General features: G+C 49.1%; 2 protein-coding genes across 5 annotated transcripts in view; one reads left to right on the top strand and one right to left on the bottom strand.

Moving 5' to 3' along the window:
- The window catches only part of ACTR1A (actin related protein 1A), a 13,883-nt gene extending 12,014 nt beyond the window's left edge, over window positions 1-1,869 (top strand). The window contains exon 11 of the mRNA XM_030453689.1: window positions 561-1,869. Within this exon, the coding sequence (XP_030309549.1) occupies window positions 561-663 (103 nt within the window). The 3' untranslated portion in view covers window positions 664-1,869. The remainder of the gene's footprint in view (window positions 1-560) is intronic.
- MFSD13A (major facilitator superfamily domain containing 13A) lies at window positions 852-17,037 on the bottom strand. 4 transcript variants are annotated; one of them, XM_030453687.1, is made up of 11 exons: window positions 16,927-16,946; window positions 10,855-10,924; window positions 10,656-10,774; window positions 10,155-10,234; window positions 9,147-9,441; window positions 8,992-9,056; window positions 7,965-8,082; window positions 6,919-7,015; window positions 6,130-6,301; window positions 5,394-5,587; window positions 3,456-5,213 (listed from the first exon to the last, which is right to left on the bottom strand). In XM_030453687.1, exons 1-11 carry the CDS (start codon window positions 16,936-16,938, stop codon window positions 4,960-4,962), a joined length of 1,476 nt encoding a protein of 491 aa, XP_030309547.1. In that variant the 5' UTR covers window positions 16,939-16,946; the 3' UTR covers window positions 3,456-4,959. The 4 variants fall into 4 exon arrangements, with proteins under 4 accessions (XP_008488624.1, XP_030309548.1, XP_030309547.1 ...); XM_030453686.1 differs by having other exon boundaries at window positions 8,992-9,441; XM_008490402.2 differs by lacking the exon at window positions 16,927-16,946 and adding an exon at window positions 16,995-17,037 and having other exon boundaries at window positions 852-5,213; window positions 8,992-9,441; window positions 10,656-10,924.

The raw sequence follows: 17,037 nt of genomic DNA, 5'->3' as shown, positions 1-17,037 counted from the left end.
CTGCCCCCTGCACATCTTGCTGTGGGATGAGGGCTTGGTAGGTGCAGCCTCTTGTTACTCAAGAGGTCCTTCTGTCCTGTGCATTGGCAGAGTTCCATTTCCTGGCTGTGTGATGCTCAGTGTGGTTACTGAGCTGACTCCATCTGCACTGCCAGCCCCTTGGCCTTTTATGTCCTTAAGGTTCCTTCAGAACCTGTTAATGTTCTTTGTCTTACCAGTCTTAATGTCCAGTCTAAGGTAGAACAAGCTCATAGGTAGCACATTCCTTAGAGCAGAGGCTCTAGGGACATTTTCCTGTCGTACATCTTTGCTGCAGATTGTGAGAACTAAACTTTGCTCTGTAATTCTAGAAAGTGAGACCAGATCTTGTGTGAAGAATGCTGCTGTTTGAAACAGCATCAGCTGGTTGTTTGGGAGGGGGTGGCTTGTGCCAGGATGGGAGCCTCAGCACCTTTCTGATGTGTGGAAGTGTTTTGCAGTAGAATCTGCTCATCTCCATGGAGATATGAGAGTGCCTCCAGTGCTTTCCTTTAACCCATAACATGCCTGTCTCTCCTCAGTGGCTCTATCCTGGCCTCACTGGACAGCTTTAAGAAAATGTGGGTTTCGAAAAAGGAATATGAAGAAGACGGAGCCCGTGCCATCCAGCGACAAGCCTTCTAGCCCTGGGACCTGTCCTCGGTCTCCTCCGAAGACTCACTTCAGTTCTAAACTCGCTTTTCTGAGTCAGAGTGTCTGAGAGCTGCCTGTGTGTGTGTGTGTGCGCCAGCATGCCCCGATGTCACTGAGCAAAGACAACAGCAGCAGGAGGGTTGTATTAGTACTACTAACTTCTTATTTTTTTATTTTTGTTTTTGTTTTTTTAATGGAAAGGAGAAAATACCAGTCTGAATTTCTCCAGAATGGCCCATTCCTTTTTCATTTCAGTCCCTTAATTTAATTTCTGTATCTCAATCACATTTGTCACTGTAATACAAACAAGCAAGCAAAAACAAAGGGAACAGCTTAAAAAAACTGCCTGGCAGGCAAGAAGGGAGCCAACCACTGCAGGCTGCTCATGCAGGTGATGCCTGGATTGTCTGGAAACATAGCTGAGGCCCCATTGCTTTCTTCTTCAGCAGTGTCTTCACCATCAGTAGGTTTTTGAAGTTGTTTTTAATATATTTTTTTAAGAGAAAACACATTCTCAACAGCTAAGTCCGTTTGCCCCCACTTTTTTTGGTGAGCGAGTGCGTGTATGCATGTGTAACTTAGCCAGATGTGTGGGTCTGCACCGCAGCTGGAGAAGTTGGTGATAGGTCTTAGTTTGTATTGCATGGAGTAGAACAAAGCAAATTATTCAGCTATCATTGTACTAGACGGTTATTCTCTCGTACCTTGTTTTAATACCTTTTCTCCTCTGGAAGCAAAAGGCCCACAATGGGGTGAAGGCACTTGCGTGTTCCCCCCTCAACCTGCTGAGATTTACAGTGCTGAGTTCTCGTGTTCTTTCTCTCTAAGAGCCAAGGCTGTTTCCCTCCTTCCTGCCATGTCAGGGCAAAGGGAGCATGTATTGTCAGCCAGGCATAACTCCTGTGTACTTTATTCATTCTGGGACAACATAGTAACGGGAAAGGTGCATTGTAATGTAAGAATTGTTTTACTCATTGAAATGTCTGAGGATATCTCAAATACTGACCACAGCACCTGGGAATTTTTGCTTTGGGTCTTCTTTGAACACCAGTTACCCGGCTGCCCATTGTTGATACTGTTTACAGCACACACGCTTAGCGCAATAGCTGGCCTTGCAACACCACCAGTGACTGCTCTAGAGGGAGTCTCGTTGTTCTCTATGAATACACTATGTGAGAGGACAATAAAATGTACCTGGACCTTGGTGTGAGCAGGTTTGTTAGCAGGGCACTGCAGTGATTTCTGTGCTCTGCTGCTCTGCAGATGACTTTCTGCTTGCCTGCAGGCTGCTTTGCTTCTGCTGCGTTGACAGCCATGGGCAGCACTGCCACCTGCTTGCCTTGGGGTGCCTTGGTGTGCCTTGGTGTTCCCCCTCTAGGTTTTTCTTGTGCATTATTTGGTGCTTTTTTTTTTCACTGTGGATTTTCTGCAGTACGTGGCAGTAGCAGTGGAACTGGTCCTGCTTGGTGGCCCATCCTCTCTGTTCCCCTCCTTTCTCTTCAGTGCCACACAGCGCCTTGGGGTTACTCAGGCGCAGAGATGAGGTGAGAGCTTGAGGGCTGCAGTAGCCCTCCTGCCAGTCAGCTGCAGAGACCTGGCAAAAGGTGGTGTGTGTCCCCAGCCAAGATGGATGCAAGCAGCAGAGTGCAGTGTGCTGCCCCTGCAGGAGCCACACTTGGCAGGACTGGCCACGGAGCTGAGAGGTTCTAGACCTAGGTTCTAGGCAGGTGTGCTGCTCTTCCCAGCTAAGGCCAGGCTCTTTGTTCACCTACCCCCATCAGAGCAGACTTAAGTAAGAATCGGTCAGGTAGAAAAGAGCTGTCAACACTCAGCCTTCTTGCTGGATGCAAGGTTGCATCCTTGCTGGTTTGCTGCAGCATGTGGAGGGGAAGAAGCAAACATGCCCCAGGCAGTGCCTGGGACCTCTTCCCTCCAAACCCCTCTGCATCCTGGCAGAGGCAGTAGTGCTCCATTTTGTAACCCACAGTAACTCAACAGAAAGGTCCCATTTCCAATCTAGTGCTCATTTGACCTGCCTGCCTGTTCCCTTGCACACTGTCCAAACCATGTTGCCTGGTGGTACCCAGCGTTACTTAAATAAAGTAATTCATATACAACCCTCAAGCCTCCTGGCTTCATCTTCCCACCTTTGCATTTTTAAGGTTACCTACACTCTTCTCATGCCTGCACAGAATTGCTGCTGGCCAATTTCTGCAAGGAGATGCTAGCTCCAGTCCAGGATTCTTGATAGAGCTTTTTTGCTGCAGAAGGGGAGTCTGGGCTGCAGCTATAGGATGCCCTGCTGGTGTCCAAAGCTGCTCTTCTCAACAACTATCATATATTATGTTTCTCAGTGCAGACAGGTCAAGGGCAGCTGAGGCACAGAGAAGCTGTGAGGCCTGGTGCAGGCAGCAAGGGCAGCCCTGCTGAGGGAGGAGGATGGGAACAGTGCCACCATCATTGTGAAGAGCAGGTGCCAGCCCAGCCACTTCCCAAGGACTATTCCCAGCACCTGGTGAAGATACAGGACAGCCCAATCCCACCAGACTGGGGGCCTCCAGAGAGAAGGGGTAAGCAACTGGCCTCCCTCCAAAAGGCAGGTGATACACCGGCCTGCCAAGCCTCTCTGTCCTCTGCAGGAACGGGAGCCAGCCCCAACACACAGCTTCTGCTGGAGGGGAGTGTCCCCTTTTCTCCCACACAACCACAGCTGTGCCCCTCCAGCACCATGAGAACCAGCCAGGTTACATCTACCTGCTAGAAGAATCACTGAACAGTACAGAAAAGATCATCTTTAATTTATGAAATGAAGAATCATTCTTAAACTTTGTTAGAAGTCACACAAATAACTCATGATTGAATCATCAAGAGCTACACAAGCCTTGCAGCAGGAATGTCTTGGTCCAAGACAAAAGGCAGCCATGTCCTGAGGCAAGAGGGCAGGTCTGTGGGCCCAGACAGCACCTGGCACTGAAAAACGACCAGCACATCCCTAAACACCCAGCAACCACCAAGCACTGCCTGCACACCCCTCCTCCCACAGGGCAGAGCTCTGCTTTGGCACATCTGCCCTTAAACACACTGGAAGGATGGAGGAGATGCTGCCTCATCCCAGGGATCCCTCTGGGGACCACTGCCCATTTGCTTTCAGCTAGAAGCAGGGAGAACAAACCACCTGATCTCTTCCTTGAGTCTGTGGCTCAGCAACCACATGAGATGATCAAACTCTCAGACACCATTTCAAGCAGAAAGGAGCTCAGGCACCTTGTCTCTCCCCACCCAGGTAAAATGTCAACCCTGTGACTGCCCAGCATTGTCAGACAGGCTCCAAAGAAGAATCAAAGGCACAAAAGCAAGACCTGATGTCTCCTCCAGGCTGTGCTCTCCCCCTGCAAGAAGGGAGGGCTCCAGGCTGCCTCACTGGGGCAGGAGGCATGGCCCTGGGCAGGGAGGCACTTCCAGCAGCTGGGTTCTGTAGGGGTTAGTTCCCTGGCCTTGGCCCCACAGCCCCAGCCAGCATAGGAGGGGGCTCACAGCACAACAGTGTGACAGTGCTGGCTGTGAGAGGCTGTGGAGGGGAGAGGAGGGTTAAACACAGGCAATGGAATGCCAGATGAGATGTTCCAGCTTCAGGCTCTGAGCCCAGTTCAAGCCCAGTATCTTTTCCAGCCCAGCAACAAGCTACTTCTGCAAGGCCATGGAGGAGAGCCTCAGCATGAAACAAGCACTGCCATCACACCCTGGCTGTGCAGGATACTGCCCTGGGAACAAGAAATGCCTAAGACTGGATTTGGTCCAAGAACCACAGCACTGTAGCTTGGAGGGGTTGTGCCAGCTACTGGGAAAGGCATGATGCCCATCCCTGCTCCTGCAATCACCCCCTTTGTCACTTGGTCCCTCAGAAGCCTGCCAGCCCACTCCCCTAAAGCTGCAGGGCTCTAGCAGGGAAGGACTACCTGCATGATCCCCTCCTGCTCAGGCAGAGAGGCTGTGGTTCCTCAGGGCCACGACAAGGGGAGAGGACTGTTCTGGAGATTCAAGTGTCTCCAGCATCTCCCTGCTTGGACGAGCAGCCCTCTGCTCCCTGGCACAGGCTAGGATGAAATGTTCTTGCTCCTGTGGCCAAGTGATCTATCTCAGACCTCTCACATGATGAACTTCTCTGCCTTCCCCAGCAACCACCTCCTGGAATGAGTAAACATTGGCATTACAGCATTTCACAGTAGAACTGTAAACATCAGGGTTTCTCAGCCTGCAATCCTGCAGCACCCTGGGGCTCAGGCACCCCTAGATCATTTTGACCTCTGGTGCTCGGCCTTGCGTTAGGCTTTGGCGCTGAGCCTTCACCATCTGCAGGCGCTTCCCGTGCAAGCTGAACTGTGACCAGCTGAGGAGCTGCAGTAGTGCACATGTGATGGGTACAAAGACAAGGAGGTAGAAGCAGCCTTGGCGAAGAGTTGGCTCCAAGGCTGCAGCAGATTCCAGCTTTGGCTGGGCACTCACCACATTGCTCAAGGGGTTGCGCTGGAAGATGTCATAACCTGGTGTCAGAGAAGAGTTGGTGAGCCTGGGGACAGTGGGAATGGACCCTTGTCCATTCTCTCTGAGTGTCTGGTCTTAGAAATGCAGGTACAGCTTAGAAGAGCTCTCTGCACCCAAACAAGGCACAGTGGAGGGCCCTGAACTCACAGGCCTTTCTTGCCCCACTGCAACATCCTTACCTGTGTATGCACAGAGCAGCCAGGTGCCGATCAGAGGAGCGAAGGTCTGGCCTGGCTTGGTGACCAGAGCCACCATCCCAAAGAGCAGTGCTGAGGCTGCCTGCTTCCTACGGTTCAGGACTAAATCCTCATCCACCAAGTCAGTGACCACAAGGTTGAGCAACTTACAGGTCCCTTCTGTGAACACCCGGTTGCTGCAGAACAACAGGCAAAGCACTGAACAGTGTAATCAAAAAATGACTGGAGTAGGTGAGAGATCAGAGAAAATGGGGAGAGAAATGAGGAAGGTTCCCCAAGACTTTTAAAATTTCAGAAGCCCTGGGTACAGGAGGGGAACACTGTTAAGAATAAGTCTTATGTACCCTACCATAATACCTTGGATCAGTCCCCCACACAGTCACGTGGGGACAGGACACACTGGGCCAGTGGCTAACAGGTGGCTACAGCATATACTGTGGGCTGTGGCACCTGGCGGTCAGCAGAGGAAGTTGGGAGCTCAGCTCAGCAGCTGGGAGAGGCTGCTGCCAGCTGCCATCAGACCTGCCAGGTCTTCCCAAACATCGCTGCCTCCCTCACTCTGCTGTAGGCACAAGTGGATTCTGCAGTGACCCATACCAAGCTTGGGAGACACATTGCTCTGTGTGACCCTGGCTCCCACTCCTCTCTCTAAAACAGAAAAAAGCAATTTCCCTTCCCAGATGGCACAGAGCAGTGGAAGTGAGTGCCTCCTGCCTACCTGGCAATGAAGATGCAGAGCAGATACACCTGATCAGGTCCTGCCAGGAGCATGACAACACTGAGAGTCAGCTTCAGGAAGAAGAGTCCTCGCACCACAGCATAAACCCCACAGCGGCGGCAGAGGGAGAGGAAGTAGAGGTTGTTGAGATGGGGGGCAATGTAAGAAACACCTGGGCAGAGACAGAAGCACAAATAGCTCAAGGGAGTTTCAGTACCCATCATGTCCCAGGACTGCTACTGAAAGCAGGGACAAGGCTGACTATCAGCAGCAGGGCTGTAGGATAGGAAGCACCAGAACAGCCCACATGCATGTGGGGGCCCAGTGTCATGCAGGGGCTGGGACTCAGCCCTGGAGCAGAAATGAGGGACTGAACAGCAAGACCAGACCTGGGCCACACAGAAATCCCCCTAGCATAACTCTAGGACCAGTGCTCACAGATTTGTGGCAGTCTGGAAATGGTCCATATGCCACAGACACAAAGGGATTAAATTCAGGGCTGAGTTCCCTGTTGAATCCTGGGGACACTATATGCAGCCACTAATGCTCAGAGCAATACCTCCATGCATGTAGTCCAGCACATGGGGGTCATCACCACTGGAAAAGACTCTGAGTTATTTCTGTGCCCAGGGAGGACAACTCAGAGGTCCTAGGGAAGCATGTGTGAATCTTACAGCCCAGAGACCTGAATGCAAGCACAGCTCTTGTTGATGGAGTCTGGGAAGAGCAAATCCAGGCTCAGGCCAAGTCCTAGCCTGGCAGCTCCCTCTAGTTCCACCTGAGACTCACCAAGCAGGAAGGATCCAGTAGAGACAGAGATCTGGTCTGACAGCAGGTGCTCCAGGAACAGAGGGAAGAAGTTGCTATTAAAGTGGCAGTGAAAAACCTGTGAAGGCAGCATGCAGACAAGCTGGTCAGCAGGAAGAGAGAACAGAAAAAGCTAACAGCCCTTTGGACTCTGTTATCCTAGAAGTTCCAAGCAGGATGGGCCTGAAGTACTTCAGCAGATCAAGAGCTCAGCTGTGGGGCTGACAACACTGTAGGCTCAGACTGCAAAGCTGTGCCCCTGCATGCCTGGGGCCAGCACCATGTTCCAGCTGCCAAGGTACTCACAGGGCACCTGCCCAGCTAACACCATTGATGGGGCAGACATGGCAAGGAGGTGACAGCAGTGACCACAATGTCACATTACAGTGTTGTGATTACATCAGTGACCCCAAGGAACTGAGGAAGGCAGGGCCATGGCCAGAGGGATAAGGCAGCAGCAGGGCTCAAACACAAAGATGCAGAACAGCATCTAGAGCCTGCCTGAGGGGAGCTGAGGGTCCCCAAGGAGTCAGGAGCTGTGACTGCAGCACACAAAACTGAGGAAAGCTGGGCAGGCTGCTGGCATTCTGTAGTAATTGATGAAGAGGATGAAGAACACAAATGGTAAAAGCCAGCAGGGAGGTGGATCCAATCCGGACAGTGAGAACAGTGATGTGAGCCTCAGGAAAGCAGGAGACTGTGCTGATAGCCATGCCAGAAATCTGCAGTCTTGAACTCATCCCCAGCACAAGCCAAGAGAACTCAACCAGCCTCCCTAATCCAGCCTGTGCTGCAGAGAACAGAAGGAGCACTCTGAAGCTGGTTCAGGAAGTATCCTCAGGTCACAAGCAGGGGGAGTGGCTAGCAGCTGGTCAATCAGCCAGCACGTGCATGCGCAGGAGGCTCCAAGAACAGGTGGGTGCTAGAAACACCTCTGCCCTTCTTGGGGAACTCACATACTATGGGATCATCATTTCAAACAGAGTCATCACTCATCCTCTGAATCACATCATGCTGCTGCCGCCTACCTGAACAAGATTCATGCAGACAAACCAGAGGAAGTTGCGATGCCGGGAAAGCTGCTGGAGATACTCTGCCAGGGTGATCCTCTTCTCCTGGGGGGTGGAGAGTTTCTCAATGTACAGCCTAAAGTTAGCAGATTTAAAAAAAGAAACTATTAATCCCTCGCATCAACTAGGCAGGGGAGAGCTCCCAACTCTCTCTGTGTAGTTGCAGAACTGTGTCTCCTCAGCTCTGATCCTAACCTTCCTTATCCCTGGACCAAATCAAAACAGTGGAGTCTACAATGTTTGCTCCACAGGAACCACAGGCAGCAAGTCTCCCAAAGAACATTTGTCTTACAAATCCAAAATTTAGATTTCTATCATAAAAGCCTTCTCCTCCAATTAGCCATTCCACTATGAATAAGCTCCTCTTCCAGATCCCTGCAGTTAGCTCACCTGGCAGACCTCGACAGGGTTTGCTGCGTTAGTACAGCTCAGTGCTGGCAGATCATAACCACAGGCAATAAATGAGGCAGACCAAGAAAAAGCAAGGAGGCAAGAGAAAAATAGCTGCATCATGGCCTACCAACAGCCCAGCCACTATCAGGTAGCTGAAGCCAGCAAAAGGGTAAGAGATAATTGCCTTTCCAACTCCATAGGGAAATGGACAGCCAGGTGTTTCCATGCTCAAGCAGGAATGCTTGCATGATAAGCTGATTCTGACATTTTGCCACTCACAGGCCACACTGGGTGCTCTAGATATTAACTCATTTCATGTTCCAAACACTGGGTGGGCCATACAGGATCTCAGGGCTCTGCCTTCAGTTTGGGACAGGGGTGTCATAGTTTTATCCTATTTTCAGAGGGCCTTAGGAGCCAGTATGACAGAGGTGATTCTGAAAACTGTATCAACAGACAAGAACCATAGATGATTAACAAAAATATGCCTCATCCTGAGTATTTCCACACATTTAGTTTGCTGCAGTGCATAACAGGATTCTACAGATCTATGCCAGGCCTTGGTCCCTACTGCAGAATTGGTGACACTTACTCTTTCAGGGTTGATTCCTCGTCCCATTTTGCTTTTCCATCAGCCTCAAACCGCTGGCGGAGCAGCTGTGTGGACAGGGTAAAACCAACGATGGAACAGAGGGCTAGCATGACACAAAATATGCGAAAGGAAAAGAAGTCCTCTTTGTTCCATACTGCATAGGACATGAAGACAGAGAGGGAGCCTATGGCACTGAAGAGGGAGCAGTAGAAGTTGAGGCTTGTCCTGTCTTTTGCCGAAACAGCCAGGTCTGCAAGCAAGGCATTGTGATGGAGATCGACCATGGTGAGAAAGCTGTCGTACATGCAAAGGCAAAGAAGGAACTGCAAACCAGGATGAGCCCAGGCAACCCAGAAAGCCAGGAAAGAGATGGCAAAGAGGGGGCCATTGTGGCTTAGTGCTCTGAGCCTCTTCAGAACGACTTCTGGGGAAGAAATCTCTGCTCCTGGTCTGCAAGAGAAGACAAAAAACTTTAGACAGATGGATAACAATATGTTATGCATGACAATATGTTCTCCCTTTCCAAGGAAGCTGTGTAAGCAGCCTAGACACTAATACAGCTTTTTCTCATGCAAGAAGCACCTGAATCTGATACCTTCTCAGCTTATATGCAAATAGACTGAAAGACAATGTAAATTATTTCAATGAGCACTTGAAGTTTTTACTAGCTGCAGAAAGCCACATTGTAATTTTTATTAAAAACTTGACATAAATACATGACAAACGGTAATGATCAACACTGAGCTCTGATCCAGAAAGTTTGGAAACAACTGGTTTGAGGCATTCTACTGGAAATTACTGTTCTTTCCATCCTTGTGTGTCTCAAACAATGTACACTCTTCCACAGCCCACTAAGATGCTTGCTCCAATAGCCTCTTGAGATTTTAGAGGCTCACATTTTAGGTTCTGCACCACTCACGGAATTTATGAGGGCCAGGGTCACATCTACCTCATAGATGTGTGACTTCCTCTATACAGCCAGATACTGAAATAACATGCAAAGAGCACTGAACTTCAAAGATGCTGGGAAAAGGAGGTATTTGAAGAGCTTCATGCCCCAGAAACCATTCCCATGCCATAATTTTAAAGCTGCCAATTACACATCATCTCCCCCAGAGACTTAACCACTTCCCAGCCCCTGCTGCAAGCGGATCTTAACTTACTGCTGTGTGCTGAGGAACACCCGGTCACTCAGCCAGCCAAACAGAGGGTCATTGAGGCTGTTCCAGATCAGAAACACTGTCTAAGAAAGAAAATAAGACAGTGAAACAAACCACAGGACAGCTCCCACAAAGACTCAGTTCTGTTACTGAAGCAAGCAGCTGAGCTGGCATGGTGAACAACCAGCAGGAACTGTTCGAGTGCACCACCCAGTGCCCCTGCATGGAGCAGCTGCCAGATTAACACAGCAAAGACAGTGGCTTTTCTTGTTTGTGAAACATCACGATGTCCCTAGAAGAAAGGCAGCTTTAAGAACAAAGTCTCTGGGGTTTCTGTCCCAGCTTGTTCTCTGTTTATGTAAGTGGGGAGAACTGAAAAGCCCAAGCTTGCACTTGGAAGGCTCCCTTGCTGCGTCTCCTAAGGAGAACACCACTATCACAACTAACAACAAGTTGTTGTGGTGTCAAAACTTAAGAGGCCAGAAGGCTACAGAAAATACTAACCTCTCCTATCCAAAAGGACAGCTTATCAATCTTGTAAACAGAGACAAAGGTGTCCACGTAGTACAGGAGGAATACATTGTGCAAAATGGAAACAAACAGCGACAGGGACCCGTAGATCACTGCAGTGGGCAAATGAAAAAGACAAGCTAACAGTCGTAACCCCATGTTCGTGCAGTCAGTGTTCAGCTCCCTGGATCACCTCCATTTGAGATGGGATGTCTTCTCCCAACACCTGCTACATCTTTGTTGGGGCCAATCCATTGTTGCTCCTGCAGAAGAGGAAAAAAACCAAGAAAATAAAACCAAACTCAATTTCTTAAGTGAACTAAAAGTCAAATCAAAGTGGTAAAGCTTTGCCAGTAGAGATCAGAATTCATATTGCTTTTGAGGAGCTGTTCAAAAGTAGATTGTGAGGGATTTAAGAGACTAAAAGTTGTCTGCTGCACTAAAGCTGTTTCATTAAGCTGGGGGCAAGCTGCGTACAACTGTTTCCTTGTAAGCTGCCCTGTCATTTACCCTGTAATGTTCTTTCCGATCCAGCAAGTAGCTTATTAGCTCTTTCCACCTCTTCTAAGGCAAGGTCACAGGAAGAATCAAACTAGGTAGCTGCAAAAAACAAAGCTGCCTCCGGAGTCACCTCCAGAGCTGACACATCGAATCAATGACATTTTTAGGTATGGTCTTAAATTTTTAGCCAAATTAAAATGACAATGACAACAAGTCTGATGTAATTTCACATGTGCATGCTGCTTTCCCACAGCTGACTGCACCTGGGCTGGCTCAGACAGGAGTTATTTATGGCAAGCAGTGTTGCTGCTTTGTAGCACAGAGACAGGACCAGAACATGATGGCATGCAACAGGCACACTGCCATCATGCAATAAAGATGACTGAGAGTTGCTCAGCAGCTGTCCAGCTTGTCTTGGGGTGGCCTGAATTTTCGGATCGGTGTCCAAACCAAAGATGCTGTGTCTGAACAGCAATACCTATGAAAATAAAACAAGTAGAAACAATAGCCTTGTACTAGAACAAGTTGCTGTATGTTCACAAGGGGCTGAGGTGGACTGGAGGACTCCTCACACCAGCGTGGACAGGAGGTGGGACCATCGTCCTCCCACAAGGTATATTCATGTTCTTCAGACTGAGTCTCCTCACACTCAGGTTGTTAAAAGACCAAAGGCAAAACATGAGGCAACTCTCCACAGGCACTAGTCTACGTAATAAAATGTTAAGGGTTCTTAAAGTAGTTTTCAGTCAGCTTTTCCAGCCCGTGCCATCCTAAGTAGCCCCGTTCAAAGCATAAACATGATGAGTGACAACAAGGTCACTATCTTAACACAGTCACAAGCAAAGTCATTCTTGTTTCAGCCCTCCAGGGTCTGCACTCACCTGACTCACCCACTCATCATGGGGAAAACTTCACAAGGAAGGATAAGAATGAGCACAATCAGAAACGGGAAACCACACCAAGCCAGCCTCCTCAGGCTTGCAACATCAGCTGCAGCAAGTCCAAACAGAAGATCAAGGGGAAGAATAAATGGCTGGGTATGAAACCTGATGAAACTCCAGTCCCACTCAGCATTTCCCAGAAGCCACAAGTCTGACCATTTCTAGGCAAGATTAGAAAAGCAAAAAATAACCATCCGCTCTCCCTAGCCCAAGGGATTCCTCATAACTAGTTCAGAAGTAGCAGGAAGAGAATTTGTTCCAATCAATTACATCACTAGATTGAAACTGCACAGCAGCCCCACTCCCAGCCTAAGCACCAGACCTCAACTGGATCCAATTGCAGAGTCCTCATGGGAGCCACCACTCCCCATCCCCACCATGGCCAGATAAAAGGAAGACACTGCCTGGAGGAGAATTCAGCCAGACAATGAACTTTTATAAGTACAATTAAAGACAGAAAAGCCTCAGGGGGAAATTGCATTTTGTGCAGTCATGAACTGAAAAAGAACCAAGAATTTGTCATGTGTAACGATGATAAAGGTTAAGAAGGGACAGCTAAGCTGACTGACACATCAAAGAGTCTTCTTGTCTCTCACAATGAGCCTTCTGCAGAGGACTGGCTCGAGAGCAGACAAAGCCACCAGAGTGCTGGGCACCCTCATGAATGGGATGGAGAACAAGCAGACTGCATCTTTTGCATCCTATGGAATCTCAGTCCATCTAGATCTTGACCACAGCATGCACATCTAACCTCACTACAAGCTTCCAGAGATGTAGAGATGAAGTAGACAGAGGATTGTCAAATATCGAGGGACTTGAGGCAGCTGCCTTCTGAGGAAACAATTAACAGCTGGGACTCCAAGCAGAGAGGAAAGGCTGAAGGGGGTACATGATCACAGTTTATGGTCCCATGTGCTGTGGATAAGGTGAAGGTGGATCTGTTGTGTTCTTGCCAGGACACAAAAATTGGGAGCACTCACTGTAACTGTCAGGAAATCAGTTTAAAGGACATGAAAATCTTCTTTACCTGACATTTGCTGATGAAAAAGGTTGTACAGGTAGGTGACAGGTTCAAAGGACCATATAAATGAATGGTAAATAGTGGTACACAAACAGCTACTAAAAGGAACACCCTGGGGAATCCCGTATAGCATCCCTAATCTGAGGATTTAGCTGTTGGGGGTGGACAAGAGGAAAGGCTTACATGCTCTCTCAAATAGCATGTCCTGCTGCTGCTGCCATGGGGCACAATGTGGGGTGACACAGACCAATGGTCTGACCTCTCTTAACCTTGACTTTGCCTGTTTGAAAGCAAAGCTTTCTACGCTCAGTCCTTAGCACTGCAGTTTACACATTCCCATCCAGATGATGCTTCACTAAGCACATGTTACACAAACCACAGCAGCTGATCTTTCCAGACACCTCATTTTGTCGTTTCTGTGCACCAGTACTGTTTAAAGAAGGTGAAGTTCCATTTCCTCTCCCTCCTCTCCCTTGTCACTCCCTCACAGATGTGCAACCCTCCAGCCAGATGATGTGTGCAAGTGATTTCACTTTGCTGGGATAGTTGTTAGGTCATTTTACATCTTTTTCCACCTCCCCATCTGCAAATGTGCAGATGAAAAGAAACAAATCATAGCTGTCCTTGAAAAGTAGGTTTTGCTTCTTCATCCCAAGAACAGTGTAATTTAAGCTTGCCACACTGGTATTTTCATAACCTTTTCCTTCGGATAGAGAATTACTCAAGGAGTATGTCAGAACTCTTTAATGTTAGGCTTTAAGTCGTAATGGGAAATGGAGCTGAAGGAGGGAATAGCTATCATTCATTCACGCTGAACTTCTAGCACGCAGTTCTAAAGCAACAAGCTCATAAATTAGAAAGCAACAAGCCTTTATTTCAGAAACTTCCACCTCCACATCTGACATCTGGCAATGTTCCTGCCAGTGACGTTTGCAGATCTTATCTTTATGAGAAGGATGTTTGCATACTGGCTACCAGGAAAACATTGCTTTTTTTTTGAGAGTGCTGGCGCACAACATCTGGAAACACACCCCAGTTTGGGGCTCACACATCTGCTCCAACTTCCTATCCAGCTCACAGCTGGATCCACGAGTCATCACGTCCCATGGCGATTCAGCAGCCCTTTGGCATTACAACAAGACTGAGCTCCAGCCTTCCACAGCTGAAGTCAGCTGTGCCAAGTTGGCAGCAGAGCTGTATATATGAATCTTGGCCCAAACCAGTTTTTTAAGCAAAGCTATTTGATTCCTAAATGCTGAAGCTGCCATTCAGAAACCCAAAATAGTCATCTGCAGAGCTGACCGCAGTAACAGGATGACTCTCTGGTTCATTCTCCACTGTGTGGGTAACGCAGGCTGGAATATTCCAAAGACTATTTCAGGATAGGTCTGTGCTTGCTCCAGCTGTCACTACGCTGCCTCTGTTGCATATTCTGGATTTTGGGTGGCTCAACAGCTAAAGCAGTGGGCCAGAAAAATGTATCAGCTCAGTGTCTCTGTATCTGCCACACAATAAATGCACCAGCTGCACCAGTCACACAAAAGGGAACTAGATTTCTAGACACACATTAAAGCCAGACAGGACTAAGCTGCTGGTTGTCCTGCTCCATCCACAAGGAAGCTAGGCTGGAGCTGCATCCATGAAAGATGCCCTGTGACCCATCCCAGCATAGCACCTGGTACAGGGCATGCCAATTCCTCCCAGGGCCTGTAAGTGACATCCTCATCTCATCATACATCCATTTGTGTCAAGTCCGGTTTATAAGCACAGAACAGGCTCTACACAGTCCTTCCCTCCCTGGGCATGGTAGCCCAGGTGGCCTCCAAAGCACAGGCACCTTGGCGGGTTCTCACCCCACTGAAGCTACTTAGATTCTGGCAGATTCTGTTCAGTGAGAAGGAAAAGCCCTTCATGGACCTATTTCACTAACTTAACTATACTGGCAGAACTTCCACTTAAACCAAAGATCTCAAAATCCTATTCCTATCCCAGGAAAGCCTCTATCAAGACACACATACCACAAAACTTAGACTCCTCTGACCAGACTTTGATCCCATGTACCCTCTTAGAGATATCTCCAAGACTCTGAATTTCTCCACCACACTACCTCTGAAATCTTAACGCCACATTTCCTCACATAATCGACTTGCCAACAGAAAGCCTCTAGGGAACACCAAACACAGCCCCACAGTAAAGCAACAAAGAAGCCTTTGAAAAGCTGATACCATCTCGGTCAGGCAAGGAAATGTGTCACTTTAAAGAGGCTATGAGGGTGTTTCCCAGTACTGTTTACTAATTCAACCAATTCAACAATTCCTGGGTATCAGGAAAGGTTTGGTCACACCCTTCTTATTACAGACAATCATGTGCATCTACCATCAGGTGCTGCCGTCACTTCTGCAGAGTTCATACATGCAAACAGAACTGCTGCACAGATGACAATTAGCATCTTGGGCCAGCTGGTTATTTCTGTGGAGCTGTGTTACAGCAGAGCAATCTCATTAAATCAGATCTCATCCCTTAACAAGATTATGAAGTTTGTTAATAGAGGTAACTGTGTAGATCTCAGTCTTGGCACTTGCTAAGGCATTTAACTTAACAGCACACGATATCTCTGTTCTAAAAATTTCATTTTCTTACAGTGTAAGGTACAAAGTATTAAAACTGCTTCCCCATGATGTTTTTGTCAATATAAGCTCTAATCCTGTATTGGAGTTCTCAGCAACGGTACAGGAACCAGAAACTCTGGCAATAAACTACCAAATTGGAATAGGAACACCTTACTGAAAATAAACTCCAAGAGTGGCATCACAGAAGCTAGAAAAGAGGATTACTGCACAGTTAGAGCTTGTTATTCTTAAGATTTATTAGAAAGCACCAGGCGAGAAGCACTTTCCACCACTCTACCCAAGTGCAGCAACCAAGACTTTCTGCTCTGTGTCACCATCTTTACAACCAGGGAGACTTTTCACCTGTGCAATCCTTTCAAAACTGCAGTCCTCCCCTGTGCAATGTCCCAGCTTCAGCCACAAGGCCACTCACTGCTAACCAAAGGGCTGAAAGAATGGCAGCTCCTCAGGCCACCACAGATGGTGTTTAGTCTGAAAAACATGACAGTAGATCACCAACTAAAGCAGCTGATGTCTCACCTACTGGAAGTGGGGCAACATCTGCTCCTGCAAAGTGAAGGCCAGAGATGGGGGGACCATTTCTTTGCCCACAGGCAGTGGTGCCACCTCCAGAGGCCCATGCACAAGGTCCACCAGGCTGAGGTGAGGCCTTGCAGCCTCAGCAGAGGAAGGGGCCGCCAGGCAGGGGCACAGCACCGTTCTGGGATGGGCTCCCAGCCAGGCGGTGGAGGGCACGTTCGGGGCTGTGCTGTCACGTGAGGGGAAAGTGTGATGGGGACATGTTGGCCAGAGCCTCACCCCACACCTCCAGGTAGGGTGAAGCAATACTAGGGATACCTCTCGTCACCGGGACCCTGCGAGGGGCTGGGAACCAGACCCTTACCTGCTCCAGAGCCAAGGACTGATAACAGGGTGAGGCCTCTGCTCACGGACGAGGACAGCAGCGAGAGACGATACCCCCCGGGCACAAGTAAGACCGTCCAGAGTAACGAGGGGAAGCATAGGCCAGGACTCTACCACTATCGGGAGGGGGGAAGCCCCCACCATGCACAGACGGCCCATTGGCGGAGGGGGGGGAATCCCCAGCACCCCCAGACTATCCCACCCCACTGAATAGGGGGAGGTCTCCCGCACCCCACCCGGGCGGCCCCGCTACAGGCGGGAAGACAAACCCAGGCAAGCATCGCGGCGAGGGAGGCACCGCACCGCTCCCCACAGCCGACCCCTCAGCGCCTCCTACCTGCGTCCGCTACCGGCGCTGCCTCCGCCGCTCCACTGAGCCG

Source organism: Calypte anna, chromosome 6 (genome assembly GCF_003957555.1).
Source record: "Calypte anna isolate BGI_N300 chromosome 6, bCalAnn1_v1.p, whole genome shotgun sequence".
NCBI classification, from domain to species: Eukaryota; Metazoa; Chordata; class Aves; order Apodiformes; family Trochilidae; genus Calypte; species Calypte anna.
The sequence above is the reverse complement of the archived record's forward strand: the minus strand, read 5'-3'. Positions and strand labels throughout refer to the sequence as shown.

Excerpts from the sequence above, each read along its gene's own strand:
- MFSD13A (XM_030453686.1), bottom strand. Across the intron at positions 10,775-10,854 it reads ACATCCCATCTCAAATGGAG|TGATCTACGGGTCCCTGTCG; the intron begins GTGATCCAGGGA and ends TGCCCACTGCAG. Across the intron at positions 5,214-5,393 it reads GCTGCTCTGTGCATACACAG|GTTATGACATCTTCCAGCGC; the intron begins GTAAGGATGTTG and ends CTCTGACACCAG.